At 34.5% G+C, this 24,309-nt stretch overlaps 1 protein-coding gene across 1 annotated transcript in view; it reads left to right on the forward strand.

Annotated features, from left to right (window-relative positions):
* LOC145661577 (uncharacterized) overlaps positions 1–24,309 on the forward strand; it is a 146,811-nt gene that overhangs the window by 46,511 nt on the left and 75,991 nt on the right. The window contains exons 3-4 of the mRNA XM_081726895.1: positions 11,213–11,575; positions 19,404–19,661. Coding sequence (XP_081583021.1) covers positions 11,213–11,575; positions 19,404–19,661 — 621 coding nt within the window. The remainder of the gene's footprint in view (positions 1–11,212; positions 11,576–19,403; positions 19,662–24,309) is intronic.

Raw genomic sequence — 24,309 nt, forward strand, 5'->3', positions numbered from 1 at the left:
TTCTAGGAGGATCGACCTCGAGATCCATATGGATCTATGTCGTAGTTTTCCATCTACCCATCAACGGCTCACCAACATGTGCTACTGGGGTGGTTTCGGCTTGTAGTTACATTATAAACAGTAAAAATTGCTTTGTCCCTTTGACATAGTCATTATTATTTCAACTTGATTCTTACTAATTTAAAACAGTACTTCTCAAAGTGAGCATTAAAGCATCAGTGGGTGCGTTCACATTTAAAAAGGATACACTGGAACAAAAAAGAGCAATTGGGAGCGTTTGAGATTTCACGGCCTTTTAGACGTTTTCTCATTATTGGACGAAGGCAATTATGTATTTTATAAATTATCTAAAGTTTAGATTTCTTTAGTAACTCTAAAGTGAATTATCTCAAAAGGTTAATATCTACGAGGGAGAGAAGAACATTCCAATCTCTGCTTTTCTTTCCATCTTTTACACTTAGTGATACTATATCGTAATTAAATCCTTTGTACGACAGCAACATGTCACGCATTGACCGTTTGACGTTTGACGTCACTCGTTTATTACTATCATCATTACAATACGATAACCATTATGTGGTTAGGTCACAGTATTAAGCTAACCAAAATGTTGTAGGAAAACAGTAAAGAAACATTAATGTAAATGGGATTCTCCACGATTAACTAACTAACTAGCTCTATGGCCTATGGAACCCGAAGGTTCAATGCCGCGTTCACAAAATATCTCCACTGACTTTTATCCTTATCCAACCGGATTCAGTTTCTACCCTGTATTGCTATTTCTGCAAGATCCATTTAAATGTTGTCTTCCCGTCTTCCTAATGGCCTTTTTCCAATTGGAGCTCCAGTTAAAATTTTGAAAGCGTTCCTACTTTTTTCCATTTTGGCTACATGGCCTGCCCACCTGAGCCTCCTAGCTTTAATGGCCCTAAAAATGTTAGGTGAGTTGAATAAACAGTGCATTCCTTCACGAATTACTACTAAACAAAATAAACAATCAAACTACATATTTTCTACCTGTTGTTCTAAAAAATCTTAGCAAATTAGTAGTGTTGTTTTAATGTAATTCGTATAGTTACACTATCTTAAAACATAATACAAATATTAATCTTTAATACCAGACTGTAAGAATTTATATCGGGATCGGCAACGTTAAGTTGAAAAGGAAGGGGAAAGAATTATATAATTAAATGCATGCCGAATGTGCTAAGTTGCGAGAGGGCGTCATCGCCCAGATTACAACTTCTGACGATCGTTGCTCTAGAGGAATTTGTCCACGATGGTTCGGTGTCGGGCTAATAACGATGAGCATTCTTATTTATATCACCGTTAAAGAAATAGCAAACTTTCTGAAAGGAACTTACTTAGGAAACATCAGATCCTCCTTATACTTAGCCAGAGCCCATTCTGAAAAACTGCATTTGGCGTTCTAGGTGAAAATTCTATGGGACTAATAGAAAAATATATATTTCTGTTTCCACGCTGATGGCAGAATTTCTGAAACAGTTATTGAATTACGTTCGAAGCATAGGGGTAAATAGCGCCCCCGCAACCCTATGGCGTGGGGACCGCACAAGCTGCAAGGCCAAAAAATATATAGAAAGTACGCAGGGGCGGATCAGGCCAAATTTTCACCTGGGCAAAGTGACTTTTTGGCGCCCTCCCCCCAGTACTAGCCTATATTTTACATTTTATCATAGTGTTTTTAATATTTTAAACCCATTTTTCAATAAGACATTCATTACCTAGGAAAACTTCACAAAGAATATGGCCTGCTATGAACAATACCAACTCCGCCCCCTCCCCAGCTTGGTCTAGTGGCTAAGACCTGCCATAAATTCCTGCGTACGTGCCTGCTGACAAATACATTTTCAATATATTCGTTAAATAATAAAGTAAAATAACTAAATTAGGAGCATAAACCTACAACAACACGGGTAACTTTTGTCCACTGCCAATATTGTTAGAAGGGATATTAATAGCAAAAACTCGTAGTCAATGCTGCATCTTGCAACTTCACCCCGAACAGCAAGCATATTTTCGAAATATACTCAGCCCTAGCCAGAAGGCATTGTAAGCGAGTTTCGTTTGGCAACATCGCACGGAAACAAATGAATGCTGAATTGCATTCTGACCCGTTCCTACTACTATTATTAGTACTAGTACTACTTTTACTACTAACTTTTGCTATGGATCTGTATAGTTCAAGGGCAAACCTATTTTAATGAAAGAAGCTTAATGAAATTTTTAAAAAATAATCGTTATACCACTTTTTGAATATTATTTTTAATCTTTTTTAATGAAAGAAGTGTTATAAACTTTTTTTAAAATAATAAAAATTACTCTCCTTAGGCAGGGTTTGAACCTACGCCAAAACAAAACTTTCTTACTAGCATGTTGCGCTAGCTCACTCAGCTACGAGAGCCGACAGCACTTGGCGTACCAACAGGATCACGATATAAATGTCATTATTCTTCCTACATTGTAGAGCTCCCCGAGATTTGATCATTGTCTACTCGGACTGGAATTGTCATTTGGAACCAACACTTTAATATAAAGCCAAAAATTCCTTTAAAATAGACGAAAACTTTGAAAGTTTTAAGAATTTTAATATTTTTGCTTTTTCCCATAAGGGGGCATAGCCTCTATACCGAAGAGCCCCCCGAGATTTGATCATTGACCACTCGGACAGAAATTCTCATTTAGAACCAAAATTTTAATAATGAAGTCAAAAATTAAACGTTTACATCAATTTGAACTAACTGGGTTCCGGTTCACCCCACTATTATGTTTAGTTTAATTAAGTGATAATTTGTGACAGCTTCACATCATCTAAAGAATCTTTCACTTCACCTCCCCTCTTAGGAGTTCGTGCTGGATCTGCCACTAGAATAAAAAAAAAAACTTTTCCTATTCTTTTTGTCACCTTTGGTTCGTAGGGGCTCTCTCGAACAAATAAAGAAGTGGTAATATTACAATCAAGGGACGCTATATATTAGGTATTTCTTTAGTTATATACCCCTAAGCGCACAGGGTCATCTTCGGTAGAATAAAAAAAATGATACGTGATATTCCAATCATGAAGTTGGAGAGGATGCTATAAATATATATTTTTTATTCACTTTATCAGCCCTGCTCATCAGAAATTAGTTTCTGTTGGGAGAGTACTGAAATGAGAGGGACAAAATAAAACGTCGTGCCGCCTCCCACATGGTTGCTCAAATTATTACAAGTACTAAAGAAGGCATTTTAAACTAAGATGTCCCACATTATATAAGGATGGCATATTCAGGAATATTATTATGACTATTACTCCTACTACTACTTTATTATTATTATTATTATTATTATTATTATTATTATTATTATTATTATTATTATTATTATTATTATTATTATTATTATTATTATTATTATTATTACTGCTATATGAATGTCTTTGGAGCACCGAAATTGTGTAAGACCAACCATGGTATGTAGAGGATTAAGATGGGTGATTGTAAGGGAGGAAAAACCAGGATTTTTTGCTATCTGACTCTCTAACGTAAAGATTATGTGCTGAAGGTAAGAAGCATCATCATTCTACAATAGGTAGCTTTTACGTAGAATATCAGCTACTTCAGTTCTCCTCCTTTGGGCTACTTATCTCATGTGGTAAATTCAAAACAATTTCAATTCAAAACAAATATATTGTCAAACTTTTCCGTAATCTATATATATAAAAGAGAACGTACAAAATCCTTTGTCCGCTCATCACGCTAATACGGCTGAACCAATTTCTTTCATTTTTGGGGGGTTATTAGGATTTGGACCCTAGATGGTTTTTATCATATCACTTTAATTTTTAATTACCAGTGTCTTGAGATAATTGACCATTCAAGTGTCCATAACGTACAAATCCTTTGTTATTAGTTCATCATAGGTAAAAATAAACGTATTTATATGCAACCCGCATGACCGTGTCACTCGGCGGGTTAACATAAATGACAGGCGATATACAGCGGAAAATAGCTTGAATCTTCTGTTTAAAATTTTTTAATTGATTTGCTTATTTTTACAGACACTTTTACAATATGCCAGCACCGGGATGACCGCAGCGAAGCGGGGCGGGTTAACATAAATGACAGGCGATATAATGTTAAGATTTACTGCAATCTTCTATGGTTTTTATCATATCACTTGAAAGCGAAAAAGTAAAAATTATCTAAGTAACAAAGTTTATTGCGTTCCGGGGTGACCGCAGCGAAGCGGGGTGAACGCTGCTAGTTAAACATCTAGGAAAAATTAAATATTTAATAGGGAAATGTTATCAAAATATCCAAACAAGTAGATAGAAGACTATCTAGTGAGAAATATTGTGAAACTTTATAAAATTCTCCAAATTAGAATTAACGTTTACTGGAAAACATTCGTTATGCAGCAGCGAGCATATTGTGAGCAGTGAGCAGAAGGAAAATAATTACGTAACTGTTTGCAAACAAAATTAGGGACACTAATGCAAGTGCGACAACGAATTTTTTTGGGGGGAGGGGTATTGTCATGAGTTTTACACATATGTTACAATTAGATTCTTTCCCACATAAAAAAATAAATAAAATAACCATAGTAATAAAAGCACTTTTATGAGGTTCGAGCCAGCTACCTGCGGCATAGAGACTCGTCGTTTTAACTAGCTGAGCTACTTGTTTTCTTAGGTGAACTGCACCCGTCCTACGGTAAAGACGATGTTTCATTACGATCGTGTTACCAATTCGCCTTTATCCATAGGTAATTTCCACTGTTTGCTCTATGTATACGTTAATATTTGGCATAAATTCATATATTTGGAGTTTGCAGATGATGCACGTAATAAGACATATTAGAAATGTTTCGTTAAAAGTTTCGTTTGTAGATTTAATCCACATTTCTCTCAATGAAATAGATTCACTGCTTCGTGTTGAACTGCATAATAGGGCGGAGCGAAAAATCACTTTTTTATATATCGAAAACGCAATAGTGCGGAAAAGTTGTCAATTGATGTTGATAAAATAATGTAAAAATTTCGTCGCTGAAATCGAATATCTTCGGGTGGCGAATCGCCAAAATTTTTTTGTGTCTTTATAGGGTATGCAAACCCGCCGTACACAGCACTCTTTTGCGTTTCTACGGTAAATGAACAAAAGTATAACCTACATTTCTTAAGTTAAGTAATATATAAAATTTAGGAAATGTTTTCTGAATGATTTAGACGCATTTTGGATCACACACTAGTCAATTTGATCAAAATAACAATCTACTTAATACAAAATACATATTTTTTCTGCACCTCTTTGCTTGTTTCAGCGAAATGACGCAGGACCCACGACGAGGACGTGGGTGCCGGTCAGGTCCCTCCCATGCCCACCCTACCATTCATACACGTATGTTCAAATTTAGATCTATGGTTATTTGCAGAGCATAGTTTGCCTTTGTTTCTACTTTTGTGTTTACAAATCGATATTTTTAGTTTAAGTCTGATAAAACAATCTCTGCCACAAACTGCTGCAGATGCTTCTGTTACACGTTTCACGCAGCGTTCTGTACTCGTAATGTGACAGGAATATTTTAAAGCTCTTTTTATGACTGGATGTTCACGGTTATTATTGTAAATTTCAAGTTCTTTGTTGGAAAACAAGACAACGCTTGAGGATGCCTCACTTCAACTGATTCCCAATTAATAAGATCTGTGTAATCGTTTCCATTCAAATTGAGCTTTAGTAGCATACATTTTTTACATGTGACTCATTGTTTTCTTTAGCTGGTCTTCCTCGTTTCGTCTTCCTACTGATACTACTGTCATAATATCTACTCTTCTCATTGCTAGCTTTTCCCATTACGTTGACTATCTTTCTCTATGCATTTTTTCTGACGTGAAGTCTTTCATCGTCAACCATAGAAAGCAATATATTCTCCGGGTGTGCGAAATAGCAAATTTTTTGGATTACGCACTTCTTGAACCAATTGCCGCACCTTTTGTGGTATGTACCTTGAAGAAGTTCTCATTAACCACATGTATTTAGCTCCATCTTTACAAGTAGCGTATCTCTTTACTGAAAATCAGCGACCTCCAGTCTCTTTCCTGCATAGAGTTTGATCTTTAAGACCATCAAAGTACAAGTCTCTAAGATCATTTCCTTTGGCCATTAGCACTTCCTTTTGTCCTATATTTTCTCTTTCTCGCCGGACTTTTGGGCAGTCTGTCATCTAGCCAGCATTTTGTGGATCAATTATTCCAAAATATTGCAATGTAGCTGTTGCTATCAAAGCAGTTGCACGATCAGATGTTCGAAATAGGTCTGCCAGCATACCGAGAAGTCTAAGGACATGTCGCTGCTGCTTTATTGCTTCTTTATTCTCTAATATTCTGTTGTTTTGCAAAGTAATCATCAACACCTGACTCATCGCCATCAGAACATAATGTCTGGAGTTCATTAGAAGTACTCGTTTGTGATGTGTAAGAAGACTGTTGGCAGGTGGTCTTTCGTGATTTACTTTTAGTGAGTATGATTAGTTTTAAAGTCTCTTCGTAGTCAGCTCTCTTTATTCTGGCTACTCGTGTTGTTCTCTGATCTTGCAGAAATGTCCACTCCTTCCTAGGTATTTTCTTTCTTAATTCACATGAGCACATGGAAAGTTCATGACATTTACAGGAACATATATCAAAAGACTTCGTGTAATATTGTTTAAATATATCCATTTTTTCTGGAAGCTAGCAGAAGCTTTCGTTTTCTTCTCGGATTTAACAAACTTCTTATATACTTTCCGTGCAAAGCAAGTAGAAACTGAACTTCACGTTCTAACGACAAAGTAGGGATGGAAGCTTTGCCCTAAACAGATTTCACACATTGAGCAACGTCTCTCGCCAACTTCTTTACAGATCGATCATACCCTTTCTCACACTTTTCCAGCTCTACCAATTGAAAATAATGCTTCATTACATCTAATTTTGTGGGCAACTACACACCTGAAAGTTCAGCTGAATGTCCAAGCACGGGGTGAGTCGTTCTTGATCTTGTTCTTATCTTCGACATGATTAGAGTTTCAATATTGATATAAAATACAGATCTCACACACATTACATAAAGTTTAATAGACAGTACAAAAACAAACTGTTTATACACGTACCAACAACGCACAACGAAGTAAACACTAAAACGCAATGTTAACACCGTAAAATTACCTTGAAAAGATCGTCTTCTACACTCGAACAAAGTTATCGAATACTAACGTTGTTTCCTTTTAATACTGCTACTATCAATTGGACTAGTCCAAAATTGAATTCATATTCAGGAGAGGAAGTTAAGTTCTATAAAGCAGTACGAAAATTTTTAAAAGGAAAAAGAGTGTTGAAGGAAAAAATATAATGAACAATGAACACATTTATCGGCATATTAATTTAATGCTAGAACCTTATAAGAAACCACATGTACAGTATATGATATGCAATACTTTCTTTTGCTAAAATTTGCTATTTTATGGTTCTAAATCTTCCTAAATCATCTAGAAACTGTTTCTTCAATTTTATAGACTGCTTACGTTAAGAAACATAAGTAATAATTTGTTCATTTGTTGTAGAAACACAAAAAAGTGATGTGTACGGCGGGTTTGCATACCCTATAAAGACACAAAATCTTTTTTGGCGATTCGCCACCGGAGGATATTTGATTTCAAAAACGAAATTTTTACATTATTTTATCAACATCAATTGACAACTTTTCCGCACTATTGCGTCTTCGATATATAAAAAAGTGATTTTTCGCTCCGCCCTACTGCATAATTCCCTCGCGTTCTTGAAATTTTCCCACTTTAGCAGAGTTGGTAATTCTCGTAATTTTGGTCGATTTAATGTTTTTTGCTTCTAATTTATTTATTTTAAGCTAAAATCTAACAAAAATATTAAAAAACGGATTTGTTATTAACGTTTCCTGCTGGGGAAACTTTCCGAAATTTTGAACATATAAAGAAAACGGAGATATTTTCAGAAAACTTAAAAATAAAGAGACGCGTCATTTATTTTGCTCATAGTAGTACGTAATGGGTCTCCTCTTGCTAGCCTGCTCCCAAAAATGTTACTAATTTGCTCATTTCTGCACGCATGTTGCCTACGTTTTTCATGGACTGCTTGTATGGCAAGATGTAGCATGCAGCTGCACACTGTAGTGAAGACAATTTGTCACTGACAAAGGACAGCTGGACATTTAAAAGAGCCTCATTATCTTCAATAACTTAGGACGACATCAAATCTAAATCCAGTTCTGAACAATTGTTATATAGTATTTACGGCGAAAATGCACATTGCTATGTTTAATCGTTAACTGGAGACATTGATCCATGTAATGTGTGTTGTATGGAAAATTACTTAGTAGAAGAGTTGTTGCAAAGAACAAATCAAATTTTGATCGTAAGTTGGACAAAAATATCGTTTTTATATTTCAATAGTCAAGATATCGTATAAATATTACTAAAAACATCTGTGAGTAATTAAGCAGATCGAGAGGTATGCATGTTAAGTGCCAAGCTCGGCGTGCAATATCAAGTTCACATGGCGTATTGGATCAGTATTGCCAAAGTAAACATTTTTGTCTGTTTTGGATTATAAGGCACACATCAGTTTACGGGGAAAATTCGCATATTCATATTACCCCAAGAATATGGTAGGAACGCTAAGATGACGCACTTGAAGTCCTGCCCAGTCATGACATCACCAGCTAACAAAAATAAATAAATAAATAAATAAATAAAAATAATAACAACTATTTGCCATACCTATTAGTTCGATGTAGATTCAGTTTCTCTGGATGAAAAATTTGATGTGAGAAATGTCTGCATTAGTGCTACGAAAAATTAGTTGCAAAATTAGTGGGAAACAAGAAACGGTGACGGTGATTTGTTTACGTCACATGTTAACTATGTCATAGAAGTGGGAACTGAAACTAATGTGCCGATTTCTATTGTGAACATATTTGAGATTATGAGTGAACAACGTCTGTGTTTCTGACATAGATATGAATTCTATAAAACGTGAAATGACGTAAACTAGGTTTCTATGCGACTATTTGACCATTTCTCGATATTTGAAAACAAATATTTCCTAAATGATAGTCACATTATTATTATGCTTTGTTATTTTCAACATTTGAATGCATAGGTATTTTTTTCATATATTTGCCCTATGTCTCCCACATGTTTGGTTTCTACTTCACACGTATTATATGTTTGTAATTACAGTTAAATATTGTAATTATATTGTAAATTAATTGATGTATTAATCGCAGTCGTTTATACGCTTATTTACCGTACATGTGGATATTCCCCAATTTTAAGGTAAAATGATTATTTTGAGGACTTCTCTTTAAATTATTATTTACCCTATAGTAAATGCACTTTGGAACTATGCACAAATTATGATAAGAGAAGGATCAAAGTATAATACGAGTAACTTTCACGTAGATTACTCTTCTCACCTTGTAGTTATTCCAATTAATTCCTCACCGTACACGTTTCGTCCCAAATTATCGTATTCTTTTTTGAAAACTAGGATGCTTTTTGGATACAACCTTGTTAAAAAAAACTGGTTACCCACGTTCCTTTGAAAACTCTTATCCACAACTGGAATGAAATGAAACAAATGTGGATTTTCTTTGGCCAATGAGATCTTTATTTGGAGACAAAATATTAGAATTCGTAAGTTATGTCACATCCATGAAAGTTATGCCTTTGGATTATATCAAGCTTTGAAACCGGGGAGAACTTTCAAATACTGTAGGATAATTATAGATTTAAACCATGTTGGAATCACATATATTTATTGTATATTTATTGTATCTTCTTCTTATGATTCATCTCAACCATAGGTTGGTGGGCAACATGGAAATTTTAAAAATTTTCTCTCTCTTGGGAGAACTGTTTTATACTTTGGTAAGGCCTCTCTTCGTAACTGCAACCAGATATTCTACCCTTGGTCTTCCTCTTCCTGGTTTCCCTTCTGTCTTCTTCTATCAGCACGGTGATCCAATCGGAGTGCCGAATAAGGAGACCAAACATGCTGTTTGTTCTTTTTCCTATTGTCTTCATGATCTGCCGTCCTTCACTAGCTTCCTTTAATACGTCTTCATTCCTTTTCTTTTCGGTCCATAATATGCGTAGCATTCTTCGCCAACACCACATTTAAAATGTTTCCAGCTTGGATATTTAAGCTATTCTCAATGTCCACGTCTGTGATACGTAAAGCGCTACGCTCCATACCAGTGTCTTAATTAATCGTTATTCTATCTACAAACCTTAATTTGCACCAAAAGTCTAACATAAATTTGGATATTTAAGTAACTAGGGATTTATTTATTTTGACAATGCTTTCATTCGGTTAGTGTTTTATTTCTTAATTTCTAAACTCTTAAATTAAATTTTAAGCATTTCCATACAAGCTAGAGCTATGAAATTTTGACCAGGCATGTAAATCCGAGAATAATTAATATTCGCTGAACTTATCATTTAACAAAATGAATGACAAAATCAATAATTTACGAATAATTATCGAGTGGCTGTTGCTTGTACAATCAAATCCATCACATAAGTTTGTTTTATTCCAGGCGACTAAACGTTCATATCAAAATGTTTGAGCATTTGTATTTTCGTCAGAAGAGGAAACAGACTATTGCCTTTCACAATGCCAATAGAAATATTCAATTAAGACTAAAAAGTACGAATCTTTTATAAAGTATACTAAGACTCTTTTGGTGGGTTAATTCACAGTCATCGCCTCAGTGAGAAGACTGAAAAAACACTAAAAGAAGATTTTTTTTGGTGTTGTGAACTGAATAAATGAAAGTAAAACTAAAAGCATTGGGCGCGAGTGAGCCAATTTCATAAAATAAATAAATAAGAACTTTAACCTTAGTAAAAATACTTTTAGTCTTAATCCTATTTCTTCATTTCACTCCACACAAAGAACCCCCCTTTTCACTTAATTTTTTCTAAACTTGTGTTAATAAAGCAATAATACTAGACCAAAAAAGTCTCCTTTACACTGCCCTTTATGAAATCACGTTATTTACCATGTTTTCTATGCTTTACTCTTGTTTATAGTATGGTTACTGTTTTATATGGCCAAATTGTATGCTTACTTACTGGCTACCTTATGATAATCATCAACTTTATTTCAATATTGAGAATTTTTATTGCATTTTCTTTTCAGGACAAACTGAGGATAAATGCATGTGTAGATCTGAATTTCCGACCGTTTTAACCCCAAACGTCACTTATCCTGCTTCTCTAAAGGTTGCTAAGAATGACGAAGTCCTAATTCAAACCGGTGAAAAGTTTACATCCTTTGAGAATCAAATTTGTAAGGTATCCAACTATTTGAACGAGTTTATAGTCAAGGATGCAGACCCAAGTAACGCAGTTAGTTTCTGGGATGGAGATCTAGCTAACCCTGAAACATGGGGAATATCTGTTAAAGTAACCAACGAAACATTTGAAGGCTACTGGGAAATAGCAATTACAAATAAACCTGATCGATGCCCAAGTGCAGTATATGGTTTCTACTTAACATACGGTAAGTAAATTCCAATACTTTAAAAACAGATTTGTGCGTAATATATTTAAGAAACGTATCTAAGATTATAAATTGTACTGTGGCCGGATAGCAAAGTATTAACCTTACTGTTAGTAGATATCAATTTCTGAAAATACCAATTTTCCTACTTCACAAAATAACCCTTTATTTGGGACTGTTGCTCTCAAGCAACATCGCATTCTATTGCGTTATCCCCACAAATTATAACTTAATTGATTGATAATTTAATTGGTATTATTGCTTTCATACAATATTCACATACATGATTTGCGGGTCGCTTTTTTTTTAGATACTTCTAATCTTTGTCAACAGGGGACAGTCAAATTTAGTATTGTAGAAACTTTATCTCCTACGTTCCGCGAAAGTTTTTACTATTTCTTTAAATTTGTGCTTTCTTGCTCTGTAGGAAAATATTTCAAAGAAACTGATGCTAATTACTGAGAGCATTCTTATGATATTTGACCATAATATTGTAATACTGCTCAGTAACTACACATAAGACCTATTTTATGGCAATGTTGTTTTGAAATAAACATCCTGTATTTTGCAACCAAAGTACAAAAATACTTTAAAAATTACGAAATTATGATCAGAAAGACATGGTTCAACCACAAAAGCAAACTAAGTATTTTAATGGTGAAGCTATCAATGCTTGCCAATTAGAGGGTTAAGAATCACGAAGTTTCAGAATTTCATGTACTTTTGTTATTTCTAATACATTTTACATCAATTTGTAAGTAAATTCATCCCTCGAATTTAAGGAGCTCGATTTAATGGGTTTCGTGAGCAACGAACTAAAATTAGGGCGGCGATTTAGTCGAAAAAATCTGGTCCTGCTTTTAAACTAAAAATATTAAATTTACTGTATTGTTATGTGGTGTATATTTACAATATACCAGGTATTTTACATTGTCAGAAAGGATAGTTTGCTTAATTAAATATACAGTACTATGTCATTTGTACCCTTTTCGTTCACGCACGTTTAGTCCAAAGGACATCTTGCCCATTGACATTCGGTGTGGTAACATTTGATCCATGGTAGAAATTGACCTTTGGTCCAATTGACATTAGTTCAACAGACATTTTGTCCAACGTAAATTCGTCCATAAGACATTTTGTCAGAAGCACAATTCTTACATAAGACGTTTTGTTCAAAATACAATTCATCCGTAACACAATTTGTCTAAAGTACAATTCATCCATAAGTCATTTTCTTCAAAATACAACTCGTTCATATGACTGTTTGTCCAAAGGACAATTTGCTCACGAACATTTGGTTTAAACAACGATTTGTCACTTGGACACTCCACGTCCTTTAAACTTTCGGTCCAAAGTATAGTTTGTCCAAACACATTTGGTCCAACGTAGATTTCGTATAAAGATATCTTTTAACATTAGTATATGAAAGGAAAAACTGATGTGTTACTTAAGAATGCGAAATATCGAATTAATAAAGCAAAGAACGTAAAACACAATTGCAAAATGTTCTCTCAGCGACATATTGAATTCTGATATGTTCTTTGATACGTACTTGAACGATAAACCCTCAACGCTACTAGTATATAAGATGTTCAGCGAATGAAACTAAGGTTTAATATATGAATACAATTTGAAAGTTGAACCATTTGAAGTTATCAACAGTATGAAGTGATCACTTGTGAACTGTTTGTATTTTTTCTAGTACCAGCTTTTTTTCTTGCAACAGTTCGTCACAACATCTTTTCTTAAATCCAACCTCTTACAGAACATTAATAAAGTAACGGATGCTGGTTCTTTTATATGAAATGGTTGTGACGAAGATACTTATGCGAAAGTACACAATATGGTATAATCTTATTTTGCATTATGGATAATAAATGAAACTATCATCCTAAGTATTTATATACACCAGCAGATGAAAATAACATAATTGATCACTTTCATCAACAGTTGTAAATCAGAAATGTGGCCCAACATAGTTATTTCTTGTCATGTCGGATGGAAATAACTAGTCGGATGGAATACTTTGGACCAAATGTGTTCGAACAAAATTTACATGCTCATTGGACCAGAGGTTTTTGACGGAAATGTCCTTTGGACGAAATGTCCAATGGGCAAATTGTACTTTGGACGAAATGTCCAATGGACAAATTAAACTTTGGACGAAATGTCCATTGGACAAATTAAACTTTGGACAAAATGGTTTTTGGGCGAATTGAGTTTTGGGATAAATGTCGTATGGACGAATGGAACTATGGAACAATCTTTTGGAGGAATTGTCTTTTAGACCAAATGCCTTATGAACGAATTATACTTTGGATCAAATGTCTGCAATATCTTTCGGAAGAAATATCCTCAGGATGAAATGTCCCTGGAAGAATTGTCTCAGAACTATTTGTCTTTAGACTAAATGTCACATGGACTAACTATCTACAGGTATACACGAAATGTCCTCCAACCTATCATTCCTCTGTTTTACATAATGTAATTGTAGAGATTAGTGTCGGAATTTACGGACAATCGGTAAATATCTTACATCTACTGTCCTCATTTAGTTCGTTGCAACGAGGCAGCTAGGTCTATTTTCTCTGGCGAAATAAACTGATGCTAATCACGGGTTATAATATGGGCTTATATTTGACGTTATAGTATGCTGCACATTGCAGGAGATTACCATAATTTATACACGTATTTCATGCGGAGAATACGTGTATCTTGTGATTGTGTAAAATTGGAATTTTAGAAACCACCGGTTAGACATATTTAATGGATTTTACATATTGGAAAGTGATTATTGGATTTCCTTCTTTTTTCATGAGACGATCTACAGACACATAATAATCTCCGTATCTATGTAATGTACATTGGCTTAGATACCACACATGTACTTTAAACATAAAATGTTTGTGAGATCCTCCAGAGGGTGTTTTCTAATTTATCCTTATTCTCAAAACAACGATAGTTTACTAGGATGAAAATATTGTAGAATTTGGTTTATCTAACTCGAAAATGTCTAACAATTTTGTTGATCCTTTACAAATCAATATATTATTAAGAACCCTGAAATACTACATAAACTATATAGTATATTAGTTGAAACAAATATACTATATTGAAACAAATCTCTGTAGCCATAGTACTTAACTGGTAGAACGAGGGCTATTTTCCTCAGAACTAACTCAGGTGATATTGTTGTTCATATTTCATAAATAAATATCAGGTTGTCTAGAAAGTATTGAGCCTTCAGAGACCAAAATTGAGAAGACATTTATTATGATTTGAAAATAATATTACGAAACTACATATGCATCATTTTGTTCGATTACTTTCTACCATTTATACGGCAATATAGTAGTACCGTTGCTATAGGACTTCTGAGGTTTCTGGTCAAATAATTGTGACACATGGTTATGTTTATCACAGGCAAGGGCGCCTATATTGTGGTTTCCAAGGGGGGGGGGGCAAGTAGCCTATAATCGACGTTTCAAATATAGTTTCAAATTTTGCTGTACTAATGTAAAAATTCTATTAGGTTTTCTATATTCGCAAGTACAATTTTCTCATAAGGGGGGCGAGCGCTCCAACCTTGCCCCCCTGATGGGCGCCCTTGATCACAGGGGTTTTTGAACTTAATATCATTCACGGAATTCTGCAGACACATAATAATAATAATAATAATAATAATAATAATAATAATAATAATAATAATAATAATAATAATAATAATAATAACGATAATAATAATATGATTGTGCCAGTTCCGAGCTATGATGTGCACACATTAAATCCTGCCACTCGGCTCTCTCTATTTCTGATGGGTCGTTAAAGGTATATGCGGTCCGATGTTGTCAGTGTGGCATACGATATCCTTTCTGTTGATCAGTTCTGGCAGTTTCTTTTGAATTGCTGTCGACAAGTGCACTCGCCCTAGTTGTCGAGAGTACAGATTCAAGTCTATCGTTCTGCTCAGTGCTAGCAGCTCGTGATGTTCAATGACTTTCCAATTCCACCAAACGCACAGCAGAACCTTCCTGGGTGTCAGCGTAAGCTTTGTCACAGACTGTGAATCTTCTCCTCGCTTCGATCATGATCTTTTTCACATTATTGTCGTAGGTTATCCACTTTCTATTACTCGTAACCATCAGTTCTAGAAATGGCTCAAGTTTGTTACGTTTCAGAACATATTCACAGACAGAAATTCAACCCAGTAATTTTTTAAAGCCAGATCCGGTGACAACCATATGTCAAGCTTTTTTTGTGAGCAACGTTCTTCTAATGGTTTAACATTGTTTGGTGAAGAAAGTTTAGGTTAATTGTCGATGTCCTGACTGCTTACATGCTGGTTTTGCTCGGCATTTTGCCAGAATACCGTCTACTTTTTCTGTGATCGGTCGCCCACTGCGAGTATCATTTTGGACATCGAAATTTCTAGAAAAAAAGCGACTGAACCATCTTTTGCCTATTAATTTTGATAACGCTTCTTGGCCATAAACGGGACAAGTTTCTTCAGGAGCCTGTGGAACATTAACGCCCTCATCGAAATAAAATTGTAAAATGTAGCGCAATTTTCAGAAAGTTCTCTGATCTACACGACAGTCTGTCTTACGCCTTATTACAAAAATTCCTACGCTTTTCGCACAATCTGCTAATTACAACTGTCAGCTATTAAATTACGTTGGGCTCAGCGTTGCCAGACTCATAGCTCGGAATTATTCCAAAACCTGATTGAAATTATGCTAGATTCGGTCAAATTATGCTAGATCCTCATAATTATTAATTCAGAAGTTTTTAAAGAAGTTGAGATACGATAACGTAACTTAAAATACACAGAGCTCAAGAATGCGAGGATAGAACTCAATATTTCACATACCAAATATTTAACTCAACTAAACTAGTGCAGTCGTTGCCAGACTCACAGCTTGAAATTATTGTGAATAAGCTTTCATTTTAAGAGCAGGGAAAGCTTGGCTTCTAAGAATAAAGAAAGAGAAATATGTCGTATAAAGGAATGCAAAGTGTTTGTTTACATATTTTCAAAGAAAATGATCTCTCAGTCAAAGGATTAGAAAACCCTGTGTGAAGATTAAAAAAAAAAATAATCTTTGGGGTGGACTGGGTCAAACACATGGCGAAAGGCCTTTGAGTCACCTGCATTTGTGTGCTATATGTTTCATCTTAACGTCAAGAAGCTACCGTCTCCAATAAAACTTGTTTTCTAACTCGTTTTCAGAAACACTAAATTGTTTTTTATTCCCACGCCCCTTCGCTAAAGGCATCGATAAAGAGATGACATTTGGCCGTTTCGAACTTGCTTCGAACAATAAGACTGCCTGTATGGTTTACCGACTAAATGATTCAATGGAAGAGGATACATTTCTGTCGTTATTTTCCTTCCAAAGACCAACTTCTTTCTCATCTTCAGGTTTTTCGGGTTTTTGATAAACTCGCTGAGATTATGCTAGATTTGGGAAGGATGCTAAAAGCAAGATGCTAGATACTAAAGACGTGCAAATTATGCTAGATTTAGCATCATTATGCTAGATTTGGCACCGCTGGTTGGGCTTAACCTCATGCGACTTATACCTTGGCTATGACACTAACGCCATCTCGTGCTCGAAAGGATCGTGCTTTTTTAAGACTACCTGATAACTTACGTACTAACTCTGCAATACGACATTAGTCGTTCTTTTGAAAGAATAACTAAGAGGGTGAAGTTTTCTCATGGGATGAGCTTTTCCCCGGACAAAACATCCAGCAGGAGTATTTATAGTAAGGTGATTTTTCTTGTTACTTTTGAGCAAAAAGAAGAATAGAGGATATTGATGTGAAAGAAATCGAATTCGATATTTCAATGAATTTATACATACTGAAATCTGATTAAGAAAAACACCCAGGTGGAATAAGTGTTCAAACTTGACTTAGATTTTCTGGTAGTAATTTTAGTTGAAAGAAATTTCTATTATTGTAAATCTAGGATAATTCTTCAAGCAAAATTATCTTCGATTTAGTTATTTAATCTTTTCTTCTGAATTGCAAGTTGTAACTATGCCATGTAGTTTTATATCCCAAATATTTATACCTGATATTATTGTTACAAGTGCGAATATGAGATCTTAGACCCTGAAATTGTATCATTGTGTGATGAAAAGTATATCGTTCCAAAAGGTAGCAAGTGTATAATTCATCTTTCTACAGACCAGTGGTTCCCAACCTGAGGGGAAGCGTAAAGAGTAAGCAAGGAGGATGCAAGCTATCACAGAAATAAAATTTGAAACTATGAATAAAATACAACTTGTGTTAAGCATTTACATTTTAGCTTTAGCAAATTTCAAATCGCTACATGTTCAACATTTTATCTTTCCTATTCCTATTCAAGATTCCTAGTTCATTAAAAAATAAACAAGTATGCATTTTTTTTTTTACAAAATTATCAAAAATGAATTCAAAATGCTATTTTCAGTATATAAGATGGAGTTCAAAAAATTATCAAGTAAGGACAAAGGATAAACTGAGTGTGATAGTTACTACTGCTTTTCCTTCACACGTTTCTTGACATTCGGTGGTAAATTCGATAAAGCAGACGACATCACTTTCCACTATCAAACGGTTGCTATACTTGGACTTTATTGGGGTCAATGTAGAAAATCATGATTTACAGAGATAAAGTTATCGAGAACTGAACAAGAATATTTCTTTTGCTACTCTTGGGTTAACAGGCAGGAAACAAATTCAAAATTCTTCCAAAGACGTTGACTGAAACAATTCTTTGGCACCTGAATTGCTATTCAATTCAATTTCTTCTTCCCAAATTTCACGTGGAACTATATCCACATCAATGGTGAAAAGTGTTCTTGTTAATTTGCACTGCCAGTCTTCTTGCTAATTTGCAATGCCAGGCGTAAGCCAAAAAATCACATACGACTAATGAGCAAACAGGACGGGGGAGAGGGATGTGAAGTATGAAGGATAATTAAGGAAGGCGCCATGTAAACAAGGTTGGGAACCAGTACTGTATACTAATTCCGTAATTTTAAAATTTCGAAAACATGAGAATAATTATACCTATTATATGTACCACAAGTTGAAAAGTTGAACATTGAAATTCACACAAAAGGCATGATTTTGAACTCGTAAAGCATGACTATACTACCTAAGTCTTCATATCAGAACCCAAATCTTTTGGCCTCGTTCCGTAGATGCTTGCGCCAATGCAACTCGATAATCGTCATATCAGGTGTAATTTGCTTACTGCAGTTCTTGCGTTCCGCAAGTTTTACGAAGACTGATACTGAATGAGGCCCTCTGAAAGGTTCACTATTTGTCCAATGGCGACTTATGAAACCAAGAGTACAGCAATAATATTTAGGGAGGAAGGAGAAGGAAAGGACTCAATGTCAGTGAATGACACTACACAAACCGAGTTTGAAAATCTTGGAGCCATCTCTGAGTTTCGTTAGTACTATGTTTTTAATTATGCTGGTAATGTCTGATTGTCTTTTTGCTTGGAGTAGGCCTATTACACTGAGGTTTCATCAGCATATTGCTGATGGTGTCACTGTAAAACCCTCGACCCATAATCTTTGTGAAATTGCAACCAAGACTATGTGCAGATAAACTTGAACGTTGATCCCTCACTTTTCATAAAACTGATGGCCCACTCTAGTTCTTACAGTATTTATCTATTACACGTAAACAGGGGGAAATCAGAAAATCACTTTTTGTTTTCTGCCATTCACTGGCATTACATTCTTCACTCAAACAGGATTAAGAATATGTAAAATTTATTATTTAGATAATCAAATACTAAACTTAATATTTTTTCGAACAGAGGGAGATGTTTCTGAAGATGACACAGAAGTAGAAGTGAATTACGGAGAAGAAAGCGTTAACATCTGTTCATCTAAGCTAGAGGGCTACAGATATTGCAGAGCGATTTCCCCAGATGGTAGAGAACACCAATGCCCATATAATCCGTCAGTGGGTATAGGAATAACTGCAGCCGATCGAGGAAAGTGGCAGTGTCACGCTGGTGTGCAAGGAAAGTTTGAAGAAGTCCAATTTTCCATAAATATAAAAACAAAAGAAGGTAAATTACTTTTGTCTATTCGTTGTTGCGATTATTCAAATTTTTTAATGATACATGCGCTTTATTAAAATAGTAATTTATGCCAGAAAGAATACAAGAGTGACACAAAACATCAACGAGTATGAAATATCCATTTATTTAATCAATAGTTGCTTAGAGCATTGCTGCTAATTTTAAACAGGGTCCGGCAGAAATTCTTGTTTTCAAATTGAAATTGTGACTGGGCTGATTAATTTATTTCAAATATGCCTTTTATTTCCTTATTGAACTGTAACTCAAAGAGTTTTGCTTCCAATAATTAGTTATAAAACATACCGTACCTATCCTTTGCAAATTATATTTTTCTGATGTTTTCCCCATGTCTGATAGTCGTATTCCCGACTGGCATCTCTGAAAGCTTTACTTCTCTTGCTTTCTTTGTTAAGGATCAATTCTGTGCAGAAGTGATTGGTGATGTTGACAGAGACGTTGTAGCCAGATCGACATGAAAATTTAGTCACTATGCAATGTTGGTCACCAGAATATGTGGGAGACGTTTAAATAAATTAAAGAAAAAATAAGTGATTTTTGTAACAGCACTCATTTTTACCAAAAATTCAACATTCACCAGAATGATAGTGGTCCAAGCTGCAACACTAGTGTTGTAGGTTGGGAAATTTCGTGAAATGGCTTGAGATGTAAAGAAGCGATCTTTAAGAAAACGTGTACCATTTGAGCTCCTGAGATTATTGATCTACAGTAATACATCCTAATGGTCTTAAAGTTTTTGACCGATTCGCATGAAGAGTATTTGGATCTTAACTTCCATCGATACAAACTTATTGTGTTTTGCAATCATCGTTGCAATGACATTTTAAATATTTTAAATGAGAAAATCATCCAATTTCTTCAAACGTAGGAGCAGTATATTTCACATCGAAATATTCTAAGCAAAACATTTTGAGTTATAGTTCAATTCGAAAATAAATTATCATTTATGTAATACAGTCTAGATACTTTCAATTTGAAAAGCGTTATTTTTTCTGCCGGATCCTACATAAGAAGAATAATAAATCTGATAATCAACTGAAGTAATTGTTGAAATAGAAATTCGAGTAACTAGACGAATAATGACAAATTGTTTGAATAATAAACAATTGTTCGTCAAATAACTCGAATCGAAAGTAAACTGAAGAGGGTCTACAAGACTTCTGTATGATACAAAAGGGGCAAGGTGCCTCCTTTTATTGGAATAACCCTCAAAATTCAAACATAGGCGTGCTCGTGAGCCACTCAAGAATAAGCGCGGACCACACGGCAAGCAACACATTCACAGAACATCAACAACCAGCATACTAAAAGATACGCTTAGTGCGAGACAATCGAAGTAGTACAACATAAATTTCCAACCGCACGGAAGAATCTTTTTACTCAAACGACCTGGAACGACCGAAAAGGAAACGTCAACTAAGACAACAAACTTTTACTTAGTATCGAGGTTAATTAAAACAATCTATCAGCGACTATATACACGGGCTCATCATTGTAATTATCGTCTAAGAAAGATTTACCTTCACATCGCAAATTAATATCATTTGATGCACGCATAAGAGTCATCACTCATAAAATCATTATATTGAATTACGTAGTTTTTATTAAATTCAAAATTGGAAACGTTATCTTTACACACTACTTTCACACCATAGATGGCGATTCCAGTCCGAGTTTAGTTCAAGATTTTCTTTCTTGTCTTTTCTCTAAAACCGACCATAGCACTACCTAGGTACACAAAAATCCAAGGAAGCCCAATTTTCCACACGAACATAGGAAGTTGGAAGATATGTCACAGACAATTATTTATTCAATACACCAACAAGCAAACGTTTTCACATCACGCGCTTCTTTCCTCGGGCGTCGATTCAAAAGGAAAATCATGACCAGTCTTCTTTATTGTTTCCCTGGTACAAACATTACTGGAAGATACGTAGATTGGGACGAATAACAATGAAATTTTCAGTCATCGACCTTGTATTATTAATTTACCACGTCACGTATTATCACATTGAATAAAGAAACTCCAGTGGCATATACCTAGAACAACATGGAATGATTTTCTTTCAAAATAGATTAGGAAGAGAAAATAAAAGGTGAAAAGAAAATACACCAATTTCGAACACAATAAGAAATACAGGAAACATTAAAACAAACTGCCAAACCTGTCAACGTCGATCACTTTGATATAAACCCTCACTTATCAGAACATCAAGAAGTCGCTGTACATATTTAATTGTACAAGTACATTGATATATTCTCATACAGCCTAGAAGACTAGTTACTTTAGTTACTTTAGGGGAATGAACACAAGGTATAGAGACATAAAAGTGCTTTATTTCATCATCGTTCTAGATTTATTCTAATGGGAATACGGAAATTAATAAACAGATACAACAACTGTTAGATGTAAACATGATAAAGGAGACAAAATAGTACTTTTTCATCCACTTTGCTAGTAAAAAGAAACTTAGCAATAATTTAGACTAGTGTTAAATTTGCAGGCTTGTAACAAGTAAACAAAATAATTGTCCACACCGTTTCAATGATGCCTTATACAGGTTAAAAGGAAAATCTTTGTTATCATCGATTGACTTAAGCTAATCCTATTTTCAATTTTTTTCACCCTAAGTGTACTATTTTTGAGGTGATTCTCACACGTAAAATATATAAATTCGGAATGTGCGTCATGGATCACAAAACAAGCGCTCAGGCACTATCAATAGCAACTGAAACGAGATTAGACGGTTTACCGAAACTCATCACCTTCGCTGATGTCCTAGTTATTGGTTCATATATATATATATATATATATATATGTTACCGTCAGAACCCGAAATTAGGTAAAACTAGAATTTCCTAGTTAAAACTAGTTTTCTCAAAGCCGCTTCGAAAGAACTAGTATTAACTAGTCAATACTAGAATTTACGATGTTAGTTAGGTAGTTCTAGTTTTTACTATTTTTCCTTCTAGTTAAAACGTGTAATTACTAGTCAAAACTAGTATTAACTGAAATGTGTTACCGTCAAAACCCGAAATCTGTTGAAACCAGAATACCCTAGTTAAAACTAGTTTCGTCAGCCTTTCGTATTAACTCAGTATTAACTAGTGAATTGTAAAATTGACAACGCTTATTAAGAATGCGTAGTTTACTATTTATTTTCATTAAAATACAATATTACTAGTGAAACCTGAAGAAATGTATTTATTTTAAGACACTTAGAAATAACTTTTCTTTTGCACAAACATCATAAATGTTTCTATATATTTCTAAAAAGTATTATGGCACTCACAATATCATAGAAATCCTTTGTTTTTGCAGTACCTTGCGAAATATAAGCCCTCTTGCATGCATAACATGTGAATCCTTGTCGTTCAAATACAATTCTATAGAAACACTTATTTATTAAGAAATACACAGAAAAGACTTCCGTTTTGCAGAAATATCTGAAATGCTTTTGTATGTTAGCACAAGGTAAAATACACACTACTATTGCACTACTACTTATTCAATTCGGTGGTGCCAAAGCAAATCTACTGACGTAATATTGTATATTTATTATGAAATACAAAGAAAAACGTTTTTATTGCTAAAACATCTGAAATGTTTCTATTTGTTACCACAAGGTAAACTATCATGGCATTTTGAGTTGCAGAGAAAACCTTTTTTCTTGCACAAGCATCTTTTCGAAATACATGCTTTCTTGCACACACAACGTGTGAACCCTTGTGGGGTTAATGCTGCTTCCCTGGCTGCAGTTCTCAACGAAATTTCAGTATCTGGTACTTCGACTGGTGTCAGGAACTGCTCGTGGCAAATGTCGAATTCAGACCTACAACAGACACATTTTGTTTAATCACATGGTGTGGGAATCCTGAATCACTTATATTAAAAAATAATAATGACTTTTCAAAACAAAATAATAATGTATTTTAACGCACAATTTCCACATCGTCATAATTAGTATTTCAGAGAAACACCGGTAGTTAATCTGCGTATTTCCTACAAAAACGCCTATGCACTAAAGCACATTTCACGAGTACCGGTTTCACAAGCTAAACAACAGTCTTTTACCGGGATCAAGTTCGTGACATGTTATCAATCTACTGGTGAGTACACAGCAGACAACAACAGATGGATTACACATTATTAAATCGGTTCCGGAAAAACATAATGGACATTATAACAGAAAATTATTTTGACATAAAATGATGTGAAGAATCCATCATTATTTCGGTTAATAATAATATTACAGATACGTATAAAACACTTGACCAAACTCCTCCCCATTAATTTTTCCGTTTTTTGAAGATTGTGAGAAGTTGTAGGTCACTATCACCATTTTGGAAAGCAAGCAAGACAGAATTTAAGTAATTCTATGATCTAAAAGGATCAGCGCTGTAAACAATTTACTTTCTGTATAGAAATTTGAATAGCTGTGAATAATGATGTCACACGCTGACTACTCAAAAATCTAAACAAAAAAATAAGTTGTTTACAGGAATAATCCTTTCAGATCACAGACTTATTAATTTCTATCTTGCTTGCTATCCAAAATTGTGATAGTGACCTACAACTTCCCACAATCTTAAGAAAAAGAAAGAAAAGAAAGTGGTG

Source organism: Thermobia domestica, chromosome 10 (genome assembly GCF_964235325.1).
Source record: "Thermobia domestica chromosome 10, izTheDome1.hap1.1, whole genome shotgun sequence".
Lineage (NCBI taxonomy): Eukaryota > Metazoa > Arthropoda > Insecta > Zygentoma > Lepismatidae > Thermobia > Thermobia domestica.